This window comes from Leptinotarsa decemlineata, unplaced genomic scaffold (genome assembly GCF_025532065.1).
Source record: "Leptinotarsa decemlineata unplaced genomic scaffold, Ldec_3_MD MMD2_tig00001393_RagTag_RagTag, whole genome shotgun sequence".
NCBI classification, from domain to species: domain Eukaryota; kingdom Metazoa; phylum Arthropoda; class Insecta; order Coleoptera; family Chrysomelidae; genus Leptinotarsa; species Leptinotarsa decemlineata.
In genome coordinates, this window is record NW_027412562.1 from 3,382,550 (window position 1) to 3,408,316 (window position 25,767).

General features: G+C 33.1%; 1 protein-coding gene across 1 annotated transcript in view; it reads right to left on the reverse strand.

Moving 5' to 3' along the window:
* Window positions 1–2,564: 2,564 nt before the first annotated feature.
* Window positions 2,565–25,767, reverse strand: part of Rhau (ATP-dependent RNA helicase Rhau) — a 46,927-nt gene continuing 23,724 nt past the window's right edge. The window contains exons 10-12 of the mRNA XM_074175816.1: window positions 16,638–16,879; window positions 8,009–8,410; window positions 2,565–3,476 (exon numbers count right to left, since the gene is read on the reverse strand). Coding sequence (XP_074031917.1) covers window positions 3,386–3,476; window positions 8,009–8,410; window positions 16,638–16,879 — 735 coding nt within the window. The 3' untranslated portion in view covers window positions 2,565–3,385. The remainder of the gene's footprint in view (window positions 3,477–8,008; window positions 8,411–16,637; window positions 16,880–25,767) is intronic.

Genomic DNA, 25,767 nt, shown 5'->3' on the forward strand with positions numbered 1-25,767 from the left:
TACACGCGGAATATGAAAGAAAAACAAAAAAAGACGACTTTAGTAAAGTAAATTATCACACATTTCACATCAAGCGCTCAATTTGTTTCAAGCTATTACAAAATAAATCACAAGTTTTACAAATACTTTTCAAATAATTATACCGGGTGTCCCACATTTTATGTGACAGGCAATATCTGGTTTGTTGAAGGAGATACACAAAAATGTTTCATAAAAACGTTTTAGGAGTTCATGAGAGCTATATTTTGATATAATTTTTAAATATACAGGGTGTTTGGTGTAGGTGCTACAGACCAAAATTCCATTTTTTAAAATAGAACGCCCTGTATATCATTACATATTTAGATGCTACGTTAAATTCTGATATTATTTCATGTTTGGTTTTTGAAATTCGGTTACGGCGTTGTTGAGTTATTGCACTTTTCCTTAAATACAAAGTTTCAAAAAAACTTATTTACTCGTACACGAATCCAGTCTATATCTTTTATTAAATTGAACTAGACTACTACTGAATACAAACCATTATTCTCACCTCTACGATACGATATCGATATCAGTTGAATATAATATTGAAATTCTTGAGAATGTGACTAACTTGAGGGTGAATTGCTTTATATTGCACAATTTCATCAAGTAGCTTATGCTTGTTGATGCCATAGTAACAAATGTTGTTGAATTGTATCTACTTGTCAGTTCGATTCAGTGATTCTTTGCAAAACAGTAACTGTGTTCTTTGTGCGAAAACTCCAGTATGCCTTTCGCGGTTAGTCCAAGTGATTGCATTGATATGTTATTAATTTTTGGGAAATGTCAGAAAAACTGCCGTCAAGCACAACGTCTATACCAAGAACGTTTTCCAGACAGACCCATTCCGTCACGAATGACTTTTTCGAGAGTTTTAGAAAAATTGCGAACTGGGTCATTTCCTTCTACTATAAAGCATCGTCATCATACGAGATCTGTTAGAACTGAAGATTTAGAGATCAATGTGTTGGCTTATATTATTATTCATCCACATGTTTCTATCCGTACTCTTGCAGAAGAAGTCGGTGTGAGTAAATCTAATGTACAGAGAATTCTGAAAGAAAATAAATACCACCCATTCAAAATTCAGTTGGTACAAGGTTTGAAACCCACGGACTTTGAACGACGACTTGAATTCATTGCTTGTATTCAGGTAATATTACATGAAAGTCCTAACATATTCAGTCAAATTTTGTGGAGCGATGAATCGCGATTCCACAATAATGGAGTTGTGAATCGACATAACAGTCACTATTGGTCTCAAGAAAATCCCCACTGGGTCCGCGAAAGTAATTTTCAAACTACTTGGGGTATTAATGTATGGTGTGGATTGTTCAATGGCCGCATCATAGGACCTTACTTTTTCAATGAAAATCTCAATGGATTGCGATATTTACATTTTCTAGAAAATGATTTGATCCAGTTGATGGAAGATATTCCCATAGCAGAACGACAAGGAATATGGTGGCAACAAGATGGTGCTCCTCCTCACAATTCACAGGTTGTTACTGAATATCTGGATAGAACGTACCCAAATAGATGGATTGGTAATAAGGGTCCAATTCGATGGCCGGCTCGTTCCCCAGATTTATCACCGCTTGATTTTTTCCTATGGGGTTATTTGAAAGATATTGTTTTCACTACTCCCCCTTTGAATGTGGATGATCTGAAAATGAAAATTCGACTAGCGTGCAGTGATATTACGCCTGATATTATAAGAGCGACTTGTACGAGAGAAGTGATTCGACGTTTCGAAGCCTGTATAATATCTAATGAGCATCACTTTGAACAATTTTTATGACTTATTTCTAGTTACCTACCATTCTTATGAAATGATTTATCAAGTTATATTATTTACATTGTTATTAATTAAAGATTTGTTTTCGAATACACCTCTTTCAATTTCGCAATTGTTTCATATTCAAAATGATTCCTGACTGAATTCCACAACTTAAAATTGAAACCATTACTTCGAACACCCAAAATTTTGACTAATTTTCATGTGATCTGATGCAGAGAGAATAATTGTATGAGATATTTTTAAAAATAATAGTCGTTCTCAAGACTTTACATTTTAAGCAATAACTCAATAACGCCGTAACCGAATTTCAAAAACCAAACATGAAATGATATCAGAATTTAACGTAGCATCTGAATATGTAATGATATACAGGGTGTTCTATTTTAAAAAATAGAATTTTGGTCTGTAGCACCTACACCAAACACCCTGTATATTTAAAAATTATATCAAAATATAGCTCTCATGAACTCCTAAATCTTTTGTATGAAACATTTTTGTGTATCTCCTTCAACAAACCAGATATTGCCTGTCACATAAAATGTGGGACACCCGGTATATTGTGCTGATTGGTGATTCAGTAAAGACATTTGTTCCCTGGGGAATTATAGAATGTTAAATTGTTCCTGCTAGATCTGAACAATTGATAAAATTTCCAACAAATTATGTTTGAAAAAAGGATACATAAAATTCGACCAATTATTTTTGTTGAAATAGCTTCGGAAATAACTGAAACTAAGGATGGCTGTCATGATTTATTTAAAAAAGTGAAGTGAATAATAAATAAAACAGTTGAAATTAAAAAAATATATGAGGTATGTTCAGAAAACAACAGGAATCTTTAAATTTCTGGGGTTTGAATAGCCCGTTAGTCATTTGTTTTTTTATTACATCGGAATACATGTCGTGAAGTATGATTAAGATTTCAACTGTATTCGTTGTTTACTTTGTCTTTAGCAAAACGTAGGTTTGGACATGTTTTTAAGAGCTCGGCGATAACAAGGTGGCCGTGAAGACGTGGAAGATGACTATCGCCCTGGACGCTCCAGCACATCAACAACCGATGAAATCATGGGAAAGTGAAAGAAACTGTTATGAATGATCGCCGATTCACAATCAGAAAAGTCATCATGATTTACGTTGAGCAATTTGAAATAAACACCCAGTATTGTGGAAACACAATTTATGGCTTTTGCATAACGATAATGCAATTATTTACACTTCATTACTCGTTCTCGAGTTTTTGACTGAAAACAAAACTGTTACGATGCCCCAGTATGCATATTCGCCAGATATGGGTCCGTGTGACTTTCTCGTATTTCCAAAAATGAAGAGAACCTCAAAGAGCCATCGTTTTACAAGTACAGATGACCGCATCGCTAATGGGGACTATTTTGAAGACAACATTAATGTGAATAAATAATTTTTTTAAATGTAAATTACCATTATTTCATAAACACACCTCGTACAACGATAACATTCTTATGAAAATCTAAAACAAATCAACAATAATTCGCAATACTGGATTGTTTTATGTGTGACAAGATAGTCCAAAAAATTTTCCTAACAGTCATCTTCATGATCGAAATCTTCGTCAAATGATTCTTCGTCAACATCTCCCATATCTTCACTTGTTATCAGCTCCATTATGGCCCTAAAAACATGAAATGTGATGAGAAATTACAAAGCTTTTATTCTCATTTATCAAATAACACAAGGTACAACGAAAAATACTTATAATTTTTGAATGGAACAAAAATGTTTTATTCATGATGATAATTAAAAATCTTCACAATATACCCTTTATTTCCATAATATGCAGGGTGTTTATTGAACATGCGGTAAAAAATTAAGGAACTATTCCTTGGACTATTCTAAAGATATTTCGTCCTTTGATGATTTTTGATAGGGCGCGTTTCGAAGATACGGAGCGAAAAAGAATTTCGACAATAACAATTTATTACCAGAAATTACATGTTTCTTAATCTCAATCATGAAAATAACAACCCCCACTCGGACTCAAGAATCCAATCTTCTCCTCATCGACTCACAAACTCTTTCAAATTGTTTCTGATTGCGTTAAGCCCAGCAATTATCCAATTTCTCAAATCTTCCACATTTTTCACTGGAGTAGTGTGAAATAATAACTTTAGGTGGCCCCATAGGAAATAATCCAGGGGGTTTAAGTCCTGTGATCGAGCAGGCCATAAGTGAGGTCCACATCAACCAATCTATAGATCTCTGTATGTTGCTGTTAAAAACTCTTGAGCCAATATGCTAAAATGCGCTGGTGCACCACACAAACCACATTGCATTTCTTGTAACCAATGGTACAAATTCTAGAAACTGAGGTAGCGTTTGTTCCAAAGAGTTGCGGTATACCTCGCCGGTAAGTCTTCCTGGCGGAAATACCGGTCCAATTAGGAAGTCACCTACAATTCCTACCCAAAAGTTCAACGAGAACTGATGTTGAAAGCGATCTACAAGCACCTCATGTAGATTTTCTTCAGCCTGAACATGGTTATTGTGGAAATTCCTTATGGCGTTTCTTGAGAAACTGGTCTCATTTTTCGAGTAGAAGTACCTGGATCTTCTTCTATCATACCCCGCACATTCTCTTCTACTTCTACCGTTCTTACTGTCATTGGCCTTCCTGGTCCTCCGTATCTCTTCAATTCTCCTGTTTCACGAAGTCATTAGTGTATACTTTGAAAGGCACATTACGACTAGGAAATCGTTTACTGTACAACCGCCTAGCTTCCAATGAATTGCCATCAGCAAATTCGTTAATGAAAAGCATCTTAGCCATCTTTGCGTTACTATAGCTATTCATGATAGAGGACTTCAATAACAAGACTTCAAATATTGAACACAAAAAGTGCACGTCAATAGATAAAGTCAATCAGTTTCAACCTATTCGACATATACAAATGATCACTTCCAAGACATACTATTCAAATTGATTGTGACTGAAAGTTACTTCTTTGCGTAATCTACACATCCATGTATAGAGTTACTTATTTTAAAATTGATTACTTTCTTCCTTTATTTGGAAGATTTCCACATTTTCTTGTATCAAGATGGAGTAGTAGAAAGCCAAAAACTTTCTTTCCCAAAAATTAGTCACTCCTGAAAATATAACCCTTTCAATTTAATCTGCTTTGTTGTAGAAATTTTAGAGTTGGCTATTCTAGGCTAAATACTAAAAATTTAAGATTCACAGTTCACTTGAAAGAATAATAATTTCGATAGCAAGATTTTGAGACCGAACACAATTAAATACACCCCCGCGGTCCTTTAGTGCTGGACTATCGCGAGTCAACTGTATATATACAGTGTCACACATAAAGTCCGCATCAAATGGGATTTTTTCTGTTCATCTCTTCAAGCAACTTTTGATATCTCCATTAGGTTGTGCTTTAAAAATGATGCCAAATGACATGCATATTACCGATCAAGTGATTTTTCTTCCCTGTCAAATTTGACATTTTTTCCAAAAAATGTTCAGAAAAGCAGTTATTGCTCCAAATTTCGAAAATCGGTAAATAGAAAAGATGATTGTTTTTTCATTTTTTACCCATATACCAATTTTTAGCTCTCTAGTACAAATTTAGTTTTTTTACAGTTTTTCGAAAATTTGACATTTGCCGATTTCTCAAATTTAGCCAAACCTCAACAAAGTTAGTGCTTTATGCCTAACTTATCTTTCCAACTCATTTTTATTACCAATTGCAATTCTAAATACAACTTATTTCGCAAAAATTTAAAACACCAGAATAAATTATGCCAGAAATGATGCAAAGTTGATACAATTTTCAAAAACAGATAAATATTTCACTTTATTTTTACTTTTTGCGAAATAGCTTGATACATAAGCATAATTAAAAAACAATATCAATGAAAAGTCAATAATTTATTCTTTACTGCCCTTTTCAAACAGTTAAACTTTGATTTACTAATTACGAAAAATTACAACGAAATTAAACTAAGGGTACTGTGGAAACAATTGAACTGAACTGAATAAGCAAAATATTTTATTGTCATATGACATTTGTTGAATAACTCAAAATAGTGTTTATCAGTTTTAGATTTAAAATAGTTTATTCGTTGTCTAGTGTGTTGTTAAAAATGCTGAATCTTCAAGAGAAAATTGAAATTGTTTTAATATGCGTCGAGAATACCGATCACCGACAAGTAGCTGATATTTTCAATGCCAGACATCCTGCAAGAAATATTCATCAGTCAACAGTTAGTAGGATAATAGCTAAGTTTAAATCTACTGGCTCGGTTGAGAGTAATTTTAGAAAAGCACATCAGCCTTCTAGACATACTGAAGAAGTGGAATTTGAAATATGTTTGGATGTCGTAGAACATAAAAAAACAAGTATTCAAGATATTGCAGATAGAACAGATGTTAACCGAGAGAGTGTACGACGTATTTTACACAAAAATAAATATACGCCTTATAAACCGAAATTTATCAATACATTAAAAGAAAGGGACTTCGATATGCGCTTGTATTTTTCTTTTTGGTTTCAAGGGGAAAAAGAAGAAAATTATCATTTTCCTTATCAAATTTTATGGACAGATGAAGCGACCTTCTCTTCAAATGGCGTTGTGAGCTCGCAAAACTGCAGGTGGTGGGCAAAAGAAAACCCACATTCCGTAATCGAATGTCGAGATCAATATTCGTTCAAGACGAATGTATGGTGTGGCATATTAAACGATCAAATTATAGGACCATACTTTTTTAGACATAATTTAAATTCTGCGGACTACCTACACTTTGTGAATACCGAACTATCTGAAGTTTTGGATAATATGCCCCTTCAAGTAAGAAATGTTGTGTGGTATCAGTGTGACGGTGCACCTATTCATACTACAAGGGTGGTTAAAGAGCGTCTTTTGGAAATATTTAGGAGCAAAGTAATCAGTCGCAATATGGAACATTTTTGGCCGCCTAGATCTCCTGATATAACCCCACTAGATTTCTTCTTGTGGGGTTACTTAAAACAAAAGGTGTATAAGCAAAGATCTTTTCGAGATATAAATCATTTAGAGACAATTATTCGAGAATGTGTTGTAAGCACGAAACCCCGTAGTATAAAGAATGCAGTTAAAGATGTTTTAAAAAGGACAATTGCGTGCATTGAACGTGGTAGAAGGCACACCGAAATGTGACTTTTTATTTTGTATTTCTATTGGTATTTACATGGTTTAGGCATATGTTTCGATTTGATTTAGTGTTCTTAATTTAAATTATAACTTTATTTTAACAGATGTTTGTTAGAATTTTTTACGGTTTAGTTTTCTAGGCAACAAAATCTAAATTGATTTCTGAAGTAATTTTGTTCATTCATACCTCATAAAAGATATTTAGTAAATGTGAAATTACTTTCATATAATTCCTTCCCTTAGTTTAATTGCGTTGGATTTTTCGTAATTAGTAAATCAAAGTTTAACTGTTTGAAAAGTGCAGTAAAGAATAAATTATTGACTTTTCATTAATATTGTTTTTTAATTATGCTTATGTATCAAGCTATTTCGCAAAAAGTAGAAATAAAGTGAAATATTTATCTGTTTTTGAAAACTGTATCAATTTTGCATCATTTTTGGCATAATTTTTTCTGGTGTTTTAAATTTTTGCGAAATAAGTTGTATTTAGAATTGCAATTGATAATAAAAATGGGTTGGAAAGATAAGTTAGGCATAAAACACTAACTTTGTTGAGGTTTGGCTAAATTTGAGAAATCAGCAAATGTCAAATTTCCGAAAAATTGTAAAAAAACTAAATTTGTACTAGAGAGCTAAAAATTGGTATATGGGTAAAAAATGAAAAAACAATCATCTTTTCTCTTTACCGATTTTCGAAATTTCCAGCAATAACTGCTTTTCTGAACATTTTTTGGAAAAAATGTCAAATTTGACAGGGAAGAAAAATCACTTGATCGGTCATATGCATGTCATTTGGCATCATTTTTAAAGCACAACCTAATGGAGATATCAAAATTTGCTTGAAGAGATGAACAAAAAAAATTCCATTTGATGAGGACTTGATTGATTAATGGAAAACATTTGGAAAATTATGTTAACACACTTGCCTAATATACAAAAAGTTAGAGAAGGTAGGATTAGGTTGAGGTAAAAAAAATTGAAAAGTTCTTTCCAAATGAAATTTATACTAACTTTAATACATTCAGTTCATCAGATGAACTTGTCCAATTGACACTGCCAGGATGAGTGATCTTGTGTTCCAAGAACCAGAACAGCCTATCCCTCAGATCTCTGATGATAGAGACCGTTCTTTCGGAGTCCGCCGTAAATCTAACCATATTGTTGACACCGACAATGTGCTTCCCATTTGCCTCGGAATGGATGTACCGATCACCGAAAAATAAAATGGGTAATGGATGTACCATCGTGGCGTCGTAAATAAAGTCGCACGTCGATTTCATTTTTTTGTAGTACACCACTAGAGGAAATGAAAAACTCCTCGTACGGCTCAAAACTGATTTTGGATGAAATTTGCACGATTGTCCTGTTTGCATTGAAGTCATGTACGGCTTGATTATTCCCTTTTTAGAAACCCTGTAACAACAAAAAACAATTGACGAAATTATTTTCCTAAAGTGCTTTAAGGTGTTATAACAAATATTCATCATTAGATATAATGAATATCTAATGATATAAATATGAAGAATTTTGTTATCTGAGAGATAAATTAAAAGCTTTGAGAAATACTTGCTATCAAGCATATATAAATAAATCAGAGAATAACATCAACAATAATCCCAAATATTTCTAGATCTGTCAGCGAAAATAGCAATGATTCTGTGAATCTGTCTGTATACTATTTCTTATATACAGGGCTATTCAAATTCGTTTCTGTACATGGGGATCTCGTAAACGATAAGAGATAGAGTGTCGATTAAATTATGGCAAAGTTGCGTATTTTAGAGACCTATTCAATGATGTAAAGAAATCGAATATAGCTCTTTTGGTTCTGGAGATATACAGGAAAAACAAAAAAATCCCAATTTATTTTTTTGCCTATATCTTCTTTACTCGGAGACATATTGAAAATCTGTCCACATTTTGCTATTGGCACTTGATGTAGGCTCTCAGAATATATCCATGACTCTTTTATACAGGGTGTCATCTGACTTGGGCCACCCCCATCTTTGAATTTGTAAATACGGACCTGTATTTTTTGTTGTAGTTTTTGGATCGTAGACGTTCACTTCATACTGAGAAATTGAATAAAATTTTATATTTCGGGATTTTTCGGTAATCTGTTTTAAAATCTGTTTTTCCGTTAACCAGCTGTCGCACCCCTACGAACGACAACCCTCAGAAGTCGAAACTTGTGCGAGCTAAGGATTAACGAGGTCTTACCTTTTAACGTGTGATTCCTAACACGATTATAATTTTGTGAATTATTCCCTTTTGAATTACGGCCCTGAAAATTGGTTGACTGAGTTGAATAAAAACACAATAGCAACATTCACGTCTCCCTATGTACCGTAGAGTTTTTTTTTACTTTTCAGGGACATATTCACATTTTTTCCATTGCTCCGAGCGTTTTCTACAATGAACTTCGAATAAGAAAACCTTGTATGATTATCTGAAACATATCTACAACAAAAATATATTATATGTGTTTTGATGGCAGAAAAAAAATGGTAGCAATAATAACATCCGAAACGAACACTACAGTTATAATGAAAATTGAAATGAAGTAAGTAATTTATATACACAAAAAAATTTATTGTGCAATAAATGTTCGAATTGGAGTCATTCCATTTCGTGACAATTAATGGGCTATTGGACTGTTTTCTATGGGGGACATTGAAAAATAGGATTTACGCTGGCAGAGAGATAGAAAACGTTGGAGACTCGAGATTGAGGATTTTGAATGATTTCGCAACAATGCAGCAAATAAGTGTATTAAGGGCAATAAATAATATAATAATATAATAATAATAATAATAATAATAATAATAATAATAATAATATCGTCTTTATTATCTTCTAATACATTTAGCAAATTAATTATGTAGGTACAGTTCATTTATTATAAGAAGATAAAAGGCGAAGTTCAATTTACATGATGACAAGTCATCATTCAATTGCTCTTCCACTTAACCTCAAAAATGTTGCCTAGTACGCAAAGGAATAAACAAAAAGAATTTTTATATCTCAAAATAATATGACTATTTATAGATTTCTAACAGGTAGGGAGCTATTGGGTCATTAATAGTTTGAAGATAATAAGAATCGTTTGAAATTGATATTAAAATGATTGAAATCATCTCGTTTCATGGGCTCGGGAATGTCATTATAAATTGCACAGATCTGGTAGCTGAAACTCCTTCTAAAGAACTCTGTGCGAAAGGATGGCGGAGTTAGTCGGCCTTTATACCTTACATTAATATTATGCACATCAGTTCTAAAAGTAATTTTCTGGTGTAAGTAAGACGGCACTTTACTATTAATTACTTTGTGAAACCAAGTTGCAGCATGTAACACTCTCCTGTCGTTCATATTTAACCAGCCGGTATCCTTCAGTTAATGTGATATTCTTTCTCTTCTTCTAATACCAAAAATTAACCGTAAGCAGGAATTCTGAACTTTTTGTATCTTTTTCTTGAATTGGTTGGTTAAACATAGACCATACAATACATCAGCATAATTGAATATAGATAAAACTAATGATTCGCACAACCTTCACCTTCATGGGTAGGAAATTTCGGTGTCCATATATAATTTTGAGCGAATAATATGCACGCCTAATAAACTGATTAACCAGGCTTTCGAATTTCAAGTTCTTATCTAAAACATGATGCCCAGGCTTTTGGCTTCTGGGACAAACCCAAGTACATGATCATTTACTACTACTTTCACAGATTTGCAAATATCATTTCTAGGGCCTTTTGGTCCGAAAACAATAACATTGGATTTACTACAATTTATATTTAAGCAGTGATCGGAAGCATTTTTCATAAATAATTTTAAGTCACTATTGATTTGAGTACATGCATTATACATCATTTCATGTGAGAAGCTATAATAGAACTGGGTATCGTTTGCATACAAATGTATATTACAAAATTTTAAACATTTTGCAAGATGAGATGTGTAGATAGCACACAAAAGGGGTCCCGAAATAGAGCGCTGTGGCACTCCACATATCAGCTTTAACTATTGTGAGCTGTTTCCTTCTATGGAAACCTTTTGTTGACGGTTGGTGAGATAAGAACTTATACTATAAACTAACAGTGGTTCATTACATTAGCCCTTATATACCACACCTGTAGGTACTAATAGAGGTACTTTCCTTGAAAATGTCCGCATAAGACGAAACTGCAGTAACATTAGTTACACATAAAAGTGGTAAAAAACATAGAAAGTTCAATTTCTCTTTTCTTCACAAATCTGGTCATTTATCAACACTTTACAATAAATGCCTTTGAAAAGAGACAACAGGTTGATTCTATTTGCACAGATTTTTCAAAGGCATTTGACCGAGTTTTTCACATTATGTTGTTGCATAAACCAAACGCTTTTACATTTTTTGAAAATTATTTTACCTACAGAGTCCAATATGTAAAATATGAAAACCCGCTATCTTCACCAATCGCAATCTGGTGTACCTCAGGGATCTCATTTGAGACCATTACTTTTCACCCTAACTATGAATGATGTTATTCTCTATTGTGAATTTCTTCTGTTTGCTGATTATCTGAAGATATTCAAAGTTATTCATGACACATCTGATACTCAATTATTACAGTAGAATTTATCTAACTTTGTATGCTGGTGTGATATAAGCTTATTACAATTGAATGTAGACAAACGTCATAAATTTACTTTTTACCGAAACAAAAATCCCATGAGTCCATATAAAATCAAGCAATCGGAAAAGGAAACAACAAATACAATACAAGATTTAGGAATCACTCTTGACCCATATATGTCATTCAAACCCTATATTGCTAATGTAACTTCTAGAGCACTAAAAATGTTAGGCTTCACTCTTAGATCTGCAGAGGAATTTTCTCTCTCTTCTTTAAAAATCATGTATTGTTAAATTGTTGAAAAAATAATCGAATACTTCACAATTTGGTGGATATTGATATGCTTGATAATGTTCAAGGCACTCTGGAATATTATATTGGTAAATATAACTTCTTTGATTGACGACTTGTTTATTTTGTGGAAATTCATGTTCACACTTTTGTCTATTTTCCACGATACTTCTTTATTGTTGACTAGTTTCGGCTATTACACCATTTTCAAAACTAACTGATTACATTTAAATCTGAGTAATTTCTACCCAAGTTGCCTATCCTATCATAAATAATTTGGTACCTACATTTTGTATACTTGTAATATCCATGAACATAACCAAACAAAGTTTTTGATATAATGTAGGTTTTGGGAACTGGATTATAGATTCAGGAGAGGAATATTATTTAGATCAAGTTGTTTGTTGAGGACAATAGAATTGGGATTTTTCTTTGACTTGTTTATTCCCATAGATTCCAACAGATTCATCATTTTCCCTTTTTCGCATGTATGAAGGATCTTTAAATTATCTTTATCTATTTTATGTTTCGAATTTTGAAGATGTTCGTACAGTAATGATTTTTTATCCGAAATGACATGTTCATGGTACCTTGTATCAAAATCTCTACTAGTTTGGCCTGTATATATAGCGGGGCATTCACCACATTCTAGTCGATATATACCAGATCTCTTCCTTTTGTCTAATTTAGGTTTGGCATTAAATAATATGTTTCCTAAATTTTCGTTGGATGTGAAGGATGTTTGTAGATTGAATTTTGATTGATAATTTTTAATATTCTCGGAGATTCTACCGGCATAATTGATACTAACATATTTGTGTTCTGGTCTTGCGGAAATTGAATATAGTTATTTCATTATTGATTTTTGTTGATATTTCATTATAATGTTGTTAACTAGAGTGGTAGGTATTTTGTTATTAACTGCTATTTGTTCGATGATTGAGATTTCATTTCGGAGCTTTTGATCAGAAAGGGGTATTGTGAAAGCCCTATGTATCATTGACCTGAATGCAGACAATTTCTGTGAAATCAGGTTAAAAGAGTCAATGGGTATTGTGCAATCTGTAAATGTGTTTTTTCGGAAAATGTTGAAGTCGAGTTTATCATTGTTTTTGGATACTGTCAGATCTAAAAAATTTATCCCATTGTTCTCTTCTGTCTCTACGGTGAATTTGATCTTATCGTGTAGACTATTGAGGAATTTCAAGTAATGAGATATTTGTCTAGTTGAACCATCAAAGCCTACTAATATGTCATCTACGTATCTAAACCAGAATACAATATGTTTATGGGAAAGAGAGATATTCAAAATTAGATTATTCTCTAAATTATTTAGGAAGATATCAGCTAGTAACGGACTTATTGGTGATCCCATCGGTAGGCCTGAATTTTGTATATAAAATGTATTATTGAATTTAAAATAGTTTTGTTTTAAACACGTGTTGAACAGTTCACAGAGTTCACTGTTGACATATGGGTTAGTATTATGTCTATCTAATATGTTTTTTATCAGGAGAAGGCATTCATCTGTTAGAATATTTGGAAACATGTTCTTGATTTCAAACAATACTAATTTAATGTTATTGTTAATTTTTATGTTGTTGAGTTTGTTTGTCAAGTCTATAGAACTTAGTATGGTGTGAGGTTTGAAATTAGTGATCCCCCTGAATTTGCAATTTAAGAATTTCGATAGCTTATAATTAGGGGTATTGGTATATGAAACTACTGGTCTGGCTGGGTTACCTTCTAGTCAATGCTGTAAAAAGTGTGTTTTTGTAGTGTATCCTCAGTGGTAAATATAACTATGATATTGGACATTCTCAACTTGAATACTCTGGCTCACAGAAGATTGGAATTACATCTTACACTAATTCACAAAATAATCAATGGTAGCAATAATTCCCCGGAACTTGTTGAACTTATAACTAAATGTGAATTCAAAGAGAATAAGAAATACAAAAATCTTCAAAGTATCCTTTCATCATACAAACTATGGCCAGAATGAGTGCATAGGCAGAGTTTTGAGACTTGCAAACACTTACAACATGGATTTAGAACTTTTCAATTATATTTTGGAACCATTTAAAAAGACTGAAAAGTTTGTAATTGTTTGGCTTATTTTTGCCTTTCTTTTATATTTTTCCCTGCATCTAGCTGATAGTTAAAGATTATTGTTATAGTGCATATGTGTGAATTTATTTATATTGTAAAAATAGTCAACGCTGTAAATAAATAAATACGACAAGTCCCTCCTCTCCTGCCGTGTCTACCAGTCTAAATGCGATATACTCAAAAACTACCAAATGGATTATCATATGGTTTTCACCAATGGGCAGAGATTCAAGGAAAAGGTTTGTTTGTATTGAACAAGAGTCATTGTTTGTGGAGGAAATGAGAAATTTGTATCTATCTTTCTGAGGATTTTCACCTTCAACAATCTGAAAAACACGTTTGAGTTGGTTAAATTTTGAAAAAAATGAATAGAAGGAGAAAACTGCAAGTTATATTTTAATTTTTTTCATTTCGGATAAAAACGAAAATTTTTGCCCTGCACAAAATTAAGGTAAGTATTGAAACTGTTAAAGAGTCAGAAAAATGTTTACAAGTGGTAAAGCTATAAAAAGTCGAAAAGATGTGAATCACGACGCTCGCCCTGAACGCTGCATGTGAAGAAAATTGTTATAGAGAATCGTCGAATCACTATTAGAGAAGTTGCTGAGGATGTCACAGTATTGATTGGCTTATGCCATGCAATTTTTTCGTGAATTTTAGGCATGTGGCAGCGAAGTTCGTTTCAAAATTGCTGAATTTTGATGTAAAAATCGGTCGCATGAGCATCCCTCAGGAATTGTTGAGTAACATCAACGGCGATCAAAATTTGCTTAAAAGGGTCATGAATGGTGACAAATCATGGGTATATGGTTTTGACATCTAAACCAAAGTCTAATCATCCCAATGGAAGAGCCCAGGAGAACCAAAAAAAGCTCGCCAAGTTCGATTAAGTGTCCAGGTTTTGCTCACTATTTTCTTCGATTACCGTGATGTAGTGCTTCAGGAATTATGCGCCGCTTGTGAGGAGCAATACGAAGAATACGTCCGGTATTGTGCAAAAACAATTCATGGATTCTTCATCTGATAGAGCTCAATGACATACCAAAAAAAAGGATACTGGAACTGCTTCTAGGATTGGAAAAAACGCTGACACAAGTGTATTACATCCAAGGGAGACTACTTTAACGAGGACGAAATAGAAATTGATGAATAAATAAATATTTGAGAACAATCAAAATTTACCCTATTTTTTCAACAGGCCTCTTACTTAGGTTAACTGGTGTTCATTGACAAGGAAATGAGAATACACTTGGGGTACCTATTGGAATATAATAGTTAGCTCTAAAAACGAAGACTCGTTCATGAAATTTTATGGTCAAGTAGACTTCTCGAATGTCTGGCTAAAGAAAATAAATTAATTCCAATTGGTTGAAAAATATATGTATCACAAAGGATACTTCCATTTTCAATGGGTCAGACAGTACATTTTGTATGGCAACTTGAATAAATTAATTCAATTTGTAAGATACTAAGCCTTGTCAGATCGGCAACACTAGGTCATATTCTGATAGTTCTTTTTGGTGAATTGAAGGGGTTATATTTTTAGGAGTGATTAATTTTTGGGAAAGAAAGTTTTTGGCTTTCTACTACTCCACCTTGATACAAAAAACAAGGACGAGGGAATCTTCCAAGGAAAGGAAGGAAGTAATCAATTTTAAAATAAGTACCTCTATACATGGATGTGTAGATCATGCAAAGAAGTAACTTTCAGACACAAACTGAAAGAAAGTCCTCCTGAAACAGTTACTTTCATATAAACATTGAATTACACGAAAGAAAAAAATTCTTTCGAAATAAATACTTCTATGTGAACACTGAATTATACAGAAGATACTTTTCTCTACTCAGTTTGTATTTCAAACATTCGTTGTGGAATAAAAATCAGATGTCATTCACATGAGTTCTACTTTAAATGAATGGTAATAAATTGCACTTACATGGAACACTGTCACCCTCACTGGTATACACCGATGTTTCGCCTTAAGACACTTGCCACAAGGCTCTTCAGTACCAAATTGGATAACATTATAGAAAAAACACACAGTTCATTCATGATTTACAATTTTTTATGTCACGGAATAAGCTTGATCTGCTTATGTCATTGATGACATCGTAATGTCATTCATTCACCTATTTGATTTAATCCCGGCCATGTGAATGACATCTGATTTTTATTCCACAACGAATGTTGGAAATACAAACTGAGTAGAGAAAAGTATCTTCTGTATAGAAGTATTTGTTTCGAAAGAATTTTTTCTTTTGTGTAATTCAATGTTTATATGAAAGTAGCTGTTTCAGGAGAACTTTCTTTCAGTTTGTGTCTGAAAGTTACTTCTTTGCATGATCTACACATCCATGTATAGAGTTACTTATTTTAAAATTGATTACTTCCTTCCTTTCCTTGGAAGATTCCCTCATCCTTGTATTTTGTATCAAGGTGGAGTAGTAGAAAGCCAAAAACTTTTTTTCTTTTTGGTGTTGTACTGATGCGTCAGAGAGTATTGTTTTCATGCGTTTCAGTTGTGAGTTATTGGAAAATTTAAATAAACAAAAAAGGTGATCTTATTTTACGGACTACTATAGTTATGGAGATACTTGTGCAAGCAAATACATACTTTAGTATTGCAACATTGGGATATAGCCCAGCACAGATCACAGCCTTAACCAAACTCATGTTTTTAGAATTCTGGTTGTTTTCAGCATTCTTCGGATTCAGATTGGAAACAAAATCTAAATCCTTCAAGTATCCCATAAATTGTTCCTTCATTTTTTTCAGCAGCTTGAGGGTGTACGGACTTAAAAAATATTCCCAACAAAACCGGCTCGGATCACTTTCGTATTCAAACGTTTCTAATGCCTGAAAAGAAACAAGAAGGCAAATGTTATTTTTTTTTAAAGGTTTCAATTCTTTCACTAAATTTAATAATCGTTTTTTGAGAAATGTTCAAAAATTCCACCTGTTCAATTTTGAAAAGAGGTGGTGATATAAGGTTCGTTCCAACCTTGAGTCACAAACAGATTTCCAACTGTTTGTAAATCGTTGTCAACGCGCATGTCTGGTAAATATTGGTTTCTGATTAATTTGAAATTTCTGATTGGAACAGCTGATAGTTCAACTGAAGTTTGGCATGGAATTTCAACATAACCTTAAAAAATAAATCTAGTCAAATGTATTTCTGGAGAGTAAAAGAAGGTTGCAGTATTTTATATCTCTATTCTATTTACTAATCAACATGGAACTGGAAGGTCACCGCAATAATTAATTTGTGTAATTAAAGATGTTCATATTTCAGGTTCACTTAAAGAATTCCTAATTTTTCCTGCGCCAGAAAATACATAATTTATTTTATAACAATGTTTGCAGGTTATGTTGTTTACAAGTTGCATGAAAATAAAACAGAAACAGTTATACGGAATACGCATGCTTCAGATTAATGGTTAGAAGATAATCCTCAAACCATTCTGATAGATTTCGAACAGGTTTGAATCTTGGATGGAACAGAAAACTGATAGTTTACTAATGGTTGGAAACTCACGTTGGAACGCAATCACATTACTGCGCAGAATCCTGACTGTCAGAAACTGTTTCTGACGCTGGTTGGAACGAACCTATAATAACAAAAAAAATACGAAGGTGACTTAGGGAGAATGTTGTAGCCAAAAGATTCGGAAGTGGAAGTTGAATGCTAGACAGAAGCCTACTTTTGTAATCAAAGATTACTTGCGTGCATGCAGATGCATTTGTTCACTGATATCAGTAATATAATTTCTGAGTTTTCTATGTATTCCCAAAGCAAGTGTGTTTGAGAAATTTATTATCATCGACTTGTGTAATATCAACTGCTTACACAAATTGGATGTTGTGAAAGTCAGAAGTTAACCTAGAATTACAGCTAAAGAAAAAAATATGTACTTCAACAATCTACATAAGTATCTATATGTGCATACATATAAGAGAACGTAGGATGAGTATGATGCATAAATAATAATAAATGATAATAAGTTTATTTGCAGTCTCTTCAAAATCAAATCAAATTAAAAAATCTTTATTTTCGTAGACTTAGGGAAGGCATGGAAAAAGTCACATAACTCAGTACAATTACAATGAGGTCACAATCATAAAACAACATAATTATAAGACATATTATATAAAATTCAGACCATAAAAGGGATACAAAAATTAAAATTTGAAATTCCAAATCAGACTGAAAAAATTCATCAAGTGAATAAAATACCTTTTCACATAATAGTTTCCTAACTTTTTGTTTAAAGAGCTTTACACTAGTTATTTTTTTAATGGATATTGGGAGCGTGTTGTACAGTTTTATTGACATGATATGAGGTCCATTAGTCATCTTGGCTAACTTATGACTAGGAATTAAAATGTTATAGTTTTTTCTCAGGGTGAAGCCTGAAAGAAGACATGTATCATCTCTGTTCTGAAACTTGGAGCAATTTGATCTAACGTAGATTACGCAATTAAAAATAGACATGCAAGTAACAGTTAATATATTCCATTTTGCAAATTGTGGTTTAGAGGAATCGAGGGGTTTTAAAACAAATTGTTCTAATAATCTTTTTCTGGACAATAAATAAGTCACTGATTCTATTGCAGTTGCCAGAACAAATAATACAGTAATTGAGGGCAGAGTAAACATATGCATAATAGTAACTTTTAAGAATTTCAATAGACACAAAATTACGCAGATTCCATATAACGAAACAATGTGTCGCTTATTTCTTAAGTATGATATCAACATGATGATTCCAATTGAGTTGGGAATCAATAAAAACTCCTAAAAATTTTTCATAGTCTACCTGTTCAATCTCAGACCTAACCAATACAGAATGGTGTTGGTTTTAAGATTATTTAGAATCAACCCATTCTTAGAACAATAATTTTGCATGTTGGATACAGCATCATTTGCTCTCACTGACAATGTTTCACATTCCGAACCACTGACAGTAAAAGATGTGTCATCAGCAAATTGTATAGAAGTATAGAGCACTGTGGATGATTAATTTTTGAAAGGTCATTAACAAATAAAATAAATAGTGTAGGCCCCAAAACACTACCTTGGGGCACACCTGTAACAACGTTTCGAAATTCAGAGAAAAATGACCCAGTCTGAAGCCTAACTTTAACAACCTGTGTACGACCAGTAAAATAGGTTTCAATCCATTTCAGACTTGGACCACGGACGCCCATGTCAAACAGCTTATCAAGAAGACCATAATGTATGGTATCAAACACTCGTGTCAAGTCGAAAAGAACACCGTTGTCGAAGTTTGATAATACATGATTATGTAGAGAAAGGATGGCATCCTGGGTTGACAAGCCCACTTGAAACCCATATTGGTTGTCAGATCCGATATTGTATTTATTTAAAAAGGACACAAGTCTGTTTTGATATGATTTTTCAAATATTTTCGAAAGTGGAGATAGTAAAGCAATAAATACCTCTGTAGTTCGACATTACATGCTTATCGCTTTTTTTATAGACTGGGACGACCATTGCTTGCTTAAGCCGGGAAGGAAAAATACCTTCAGAGAAAGATAAATTGATTAGATAAATCAGAGGTTCCATTATTTTCGAAGCAGCCTCTTGGTGACAATATAAACCATGTACAAAAACAAAGCAATTTCTTGAAACTAAAAATAAACAATAATTCCACAAAGCCGTGGATGTCTTTAGTATTGAGTTTATCTATGTCTAATCTTTTGAAAACCAGTAGTTACCAAGAACACTTCAACTATCTAATAATATTGTAATGAGTATAATACTCCAATCATCGAAAGTACATATATCCACACACTCACTCATATTAATGAACATATTTTCATACGAACAAATTTTGGATATCAGATGCAAATTAATGTGAAGAAACTTTAGATAAATATTCATTAATCGAACATTTGAAAAATTGCGCTTCTTTCTATGAAATACCATACTTTTTTTTAATTCAAAAGGAAAGTATGATTCGACTATTTCTCTTGCTAGGTAATTTAAAAATCGTGGGGCTGAAAATGCTTGCCATTTTTGACTTATTGTTTTCTTAGCAATTGGAATTTTGGGTTTGATGGAGTCCTATGCTTTAGTGAAATATCTATTGGAATATATAATCAAGCTCATTAGTTTTTTGTGTTCGAACAAATATATGATTGACTTGAAAAAACATAATTGTCTCATGATTTTGAAGAAAAGTTTTTGCATAACTTTCAGTTTGTGAAGATGTCTATAAAATGCAGCTCCCCAACCCAAAATCCTATAGGATAACGAGATTCAATTAATGCAAAAATGAAGTGTTTTTAGAAGAAACAGTGTCAATATTCTGCTCATGTTTCTGAATCTCCCTCGTAGTTCTCAGAACATTAGTGACATCTATGACAATCCCAACGTACCCAACGTAAATGACTGCATCGACTTTTATCCCTGAATATTCAAAATCTTCAACATAACTCTCAGAATATTGCTATGATTCTTCACTTCTAGATATTTGTAGTTGGGTAAACCGATTATATTACTTGTGATAGGCAGTGACATACTTTTATTTTATCAGAATTAATAGTGAACAGTCAATGATGGTATTCAACGAAAGTCATTTTTTGCGGAGGAAAAAATCAGATTTTTATCGACCTTTTTTGGGTAATTGTTACCTTCCACAATCTGAAAAAATATAAAAATTATAATGGAGAACTTTATACAAGTGTAGAAGGGTAAACTTTTTAGTTTACCCCGATAAGTTACTGCGTAAAATCAAAGTATTTTTCACAAAAAAAATCTTCTATTTATCAGTAACTTGTCGTATTTAACAATTTTTTTTTGACAGGCAAAATTGTTAAATACGACAAGTTCCTGATAAATAGAAGATTTTTCTTTGTGAAAAATACTTTGATATTTACGCAGTACCTTATCGAGGTAAACTAAAAAGTTTGTCCTTCTACACTTGTATAAAGTTCTCCATTATAATTTTTATATTTTTACAGATTGTGGAAGGTAACAATTACCCAAAAAAGGTCGATAAAAAACTAATCAATGATGGTATTTTGATTTTCTTCAATTTCGCACTTGAAGTCATTCCATGTCTCACCGGAACAAAATAACAGTATCGTTAGCAAAAGTCACTATTTCACCAGAGGGTTGTGAAGTTAGTAAGTTATTGATATAAATAATGAATAATATCGGTCCAAAAACCGTCCCTTGTGGAACTCCACACTGTACTACTCTATCCTTGCTTACATGACTATCTATTTTTACGTATTGCTGGCGACTATGATTCAAATATGCTGTATACACAGTGTCGAAGGCCTTTACAAGATCAAGGAATACTCCAATTGCGAGTCTGAAATTTTATATTGCATAATACATTTTTTGATAACTACTGAAATAGCATTTTGTTTTTGTTTAAAAAAGATTGTTATCGGACCTTGATAGTTTTCTCTGAAATTTTAGCAAAGTTACTAATAACCGAGATAGATCTATAGTTTGAGGGAGTGACTTTACATCATTTTTTATGAATGATGACATAAGGGTGCCGCTATTTCAGTGGACATTTATTTGAGTGTATAAACTTTAACTAATGAATTCATCTGCAATACCTTTGTTAATCATTTTTGGACGATATTTGTTTGTCAAATGATTCACGAAAGTTTTTAAATCAATTATAAACTGATAAATAATCATAGTGAAAAAAATTCCGTCAAACCTAAAATATCCGTCTGGAAATGTGTATTATTCAATGTAAATGAATAAAAAAATTGTTGAAAGCCAGAGCCCAAAAACAATGCATTTGATCCAACACTAGACAGCGCTGTTTTGACTTACCATAGGTCCCATCAGTGTTGCTAGGCTGGACCACAAATGCATTGCTGGAATCAGTTGTTCTTAAAAGACAAAGCTGAGTATGTATGGGCGATGACATCTTCTCTTACGAAGACTCCATCTATGGGATTGATAGATAACTCAATTCTTGATTTTCAAAGATAAATGAGCCCTCAAAGCGGTCAGTTGCAAAGCCAAGCTGAGGTTCAGCCTAGCACCACTGATGAGACCTATGGATCACAAATGGGTTGTGTTTGGGCTCTGGTTGCCTTTCAGTGCCTGCATTGAAAGACAGAGGGCGAACCTCGTTGGCGATCAATGTTGGAGCTTGACTTTGCAACTGACCGCCTTGGGGAGCCTAGTTTATCTTAGATATTCAAGGATTGAGTTATACATTATGTTACCATACTTTTGATGACAACTAGATTAGATATAAGTATTAGGAATAGGAAATGTCATGTTTGCAGTTAGTTACAAAAGCACGTTGTTGAATCATTAGCTCTTGAAGTGAATATTTCCTTTATATATTACATATTTAAATAAAGAAAATCAAAAATATAACATGGTGGCAGCGGTGTAAAAATAGACGCATAATTTTCTATCAATTTCACAGTTTTCACTTACATTATCCACTCGTTTAAGAATATTCAGTTTAATACAGCCTTCCAATCCTAAAATAGGTCGAGATTTTACATTTGTTATCAAGAAACCCAAATTGTGTTTATTATTGCATATTAATGATATTTTACCCAGAGCCTTACGTTTTGAAATTACCATAACTAACTAAAATCGCATTTGTTGACTGTACATTAAGCTTCAAATCATATAGAATTATTGGAATAACGAAATACACCCCTCAAACAATTACAAAAATCTCCAGCATAAATTATGCTCAATAAAACACTAAGAACAAAACTGCCCATTTTAGAAAGTGAGCTGATGCCAAATATCACTGAAGGGATTTAAGAAAAGAGAATATTAGCACATGAAAAACAAAAATTCTATTAAATAGAGGAGCAAAAGACCTACGGCCTTTGAATGAAGGGGATAATGTGTATTACAGAAAAGGAAAAGTTTGGGAGAGAGGTAAAATAAAGGGAATTCATTCATCTCCTAGGGCCTATGTGGTAGATACAGATGACAGTCAACTTTTGAGAAACAGAAAATTCTTTGGGTCAGAACCAACTATTAATAACAGTCCAGATCACAACACAACAAAAAAATATTTTTTGAATGTTTCCTACACTAAATTAGTCAATTCCTACTAATTTTGGGGTGATAAAAACGAAAATAACAATGAAAAATTTTTATTAGCTCTGGTTTTTGAGATACACAGTACTTAATCTTAAAGAGTAGTTATACTATACGTGAAAAGTGAAAGTACATAAAACAATATTGTTATGTTTCTTTTAGAACATCTTAAGTACGAAATTAATAAAAAAAACATTATTCTTAGTGTATTGACAAATAAAAGAAGTTTGTACCACCAAATTTCAATTAAGTCCATCCGATTCATTGTAAGATCGCTGTCGTTTAGCTTGTCTTTTATAAAACACTTCTGGAGCATCCCTACACACAGACCAGCAGTAGTCTGCAAGCATTGCTTCATTCCAACGGCCCTGATATCTCTGTTCCATTAAGGCAATGTCTTGATGGAATCTTTCTCCATGTTCGTCACTCACAGCTCCACAGTTTTGTGGGAAGAAATTAAGATGAGAGTGAAGAAAATGAATTTTTAAGGACATGTTGCATCCAAGTTGGTGGTGAGCTTGAAGAAGCTCTTTAACCAATGCTGTGAAGTTATCATCTCTTTTGTTACCTAAAAACCCATGTACAACCCCCTTAAAGGCTTCCCAGGCTCTTTTTTCATTTCCTGTTAAAATCATGTCAAAAGCAGGACCATTTACGATTTCACGGATTTGAGGCCCAATAAAGATGCCTTCCTTGACTTTAGCATCACTCAACCTGGGAAACTTTGCTCTCAAGTACTTAAAAGCTTGTCCTTCCTGGTCCATGGCCTTCACAAAGTTTTTCATTAGTCCCAACTTAATATGTAATGGGGGAAGGAGAACATCCTTAGGATCTACAAGAGGCTCGTAAACTACATTTTTCTCATTAGGGTTTAGGTCTCGTGTAGGCCAGTTCATTTTTTTATAGTGAGATTTTCTATCCCGACTGTCCCACAGACACAAAAAACAACAGTACTTGGTGAACCCTAATTGCATTCCTAGGAGTATAGCAATGACTTTCAGATCACCACAGATGTGCCACTTGTGTTGTTCATATTTGATTGATTGGAGAAGTGTTTTCATATTTATATACGTTTCCTTCATGTGAACTGCATGACCTATAGGAATAGAGGGTAGCTGATTTCCATTATGCAGAAGTACAGCTTTTAAGCTTAGTTTTGAAGAGTCTATAAACAGTCTCCATTCAGATGGAGTGTGATCCAAATTCAAGCAGTCCATCAAACCATTAACATCAGAACAAACTACGAGGTTTTCTTTTTTCTCAAAAAAAGGAAGCAAATCTTTTTGACGCTGTCTGTACTGAGATATTTTCACATCATGTTTTAGAAGATTCCACTGTTGTAGTCTTGACCCTAACAGCTCAGCCTTTTCCTTAGACAAGCGAAGATCTCTTATAAGGTCACTCAACTCTGCTTGACTAATTCTGTGCGGATCACTAGACCTATCGCTTACCTCAAAATCAGGGTCATAGGATGTAGAAGGATGGGTTGCTCCTTCTAAACAGTCTTCATCACCTTCCTCTAAAATTTCATAGTTTTGGGGTGGAGAAGGGACTGGCAAATTGTCTGAGTGTGGTACAGGCCGAAGAGCAGATGGGAGATTAGGGTATTTAACCGTTCCTCTTTTCTTCATAGATAAACCTTGCTTAATGGGAGGAGTCGTCTGTATGATTGGTAGGCTCACGCCAAACCATAGGTACTGCAAAAGCCATTGCCCGGTTTTTATTTTTCAGCCACTCTCGCAATATGACGGAACAAGAATTACAACATATATGAGGAGCCCATGATTTATCTTGGTCCCCAACTTTCACACCAAAATAATGTTCATAGGCTGTCTTAACGATAGGTGTCATTTTACGTTTCTGAGCCTTAAATGTTATTTCACCACATATATAGCAAAAGCTATCGACAGAATTCACACACTTTCGAGGCATTTCAGATCAGCACTTAAATTAATTTAAAAATCAACTTCACACGATAATTTCAATAGCAACCACGTGCGTACAATTGACAAACTCACATAGGTTATGTTTACTACTGATGAGAGGGGTGTTATGTAAACAAACATGTGTACCAACTGTTGGTGATGAAATATTTCATTTGTTGAAAACTCAATATACATATATATAATATAATGATACTATATCTTGAAAACAAGAGCTAATATATAATTTTTATGGTCACTTTCGGTTTTAACACGTGGAAATACATTAAAATCATCTAATTTCAACCCCGAAACAAAAACTTTGTTGTGTTGTGATAATCAGCCAGTGTAATCAGTGTTGTAGAGTCGAAACACATTTGCCATCGTCTTTTATTTCACCCATCCCTAGAAATTCAAAGACTTCGAATTATATAAGTAATTGAACTTGAACGGAGAGATGTTATATATTATATTACCATACTTTTGATGACAACTAGATATAAGTATTAGGAATAGGAACTGTAATATTTGTAGTTAGTTACAAAAGTATGTTGTTGAATCATGAGCTCTTGAAGTGAATATTTCCTTTATATATTATATATTTAAATAAAGAAAATAAAAAATATAACACTGTCGATCCCATATAATGGCGTATTTGTGAGGGAAGATGTCATCGCCCTTGAAAAAATCATAAATTTCATATTTGATGAGAAGTGACTTACAGAATCTGTGATAATTTGTGTTTTCTC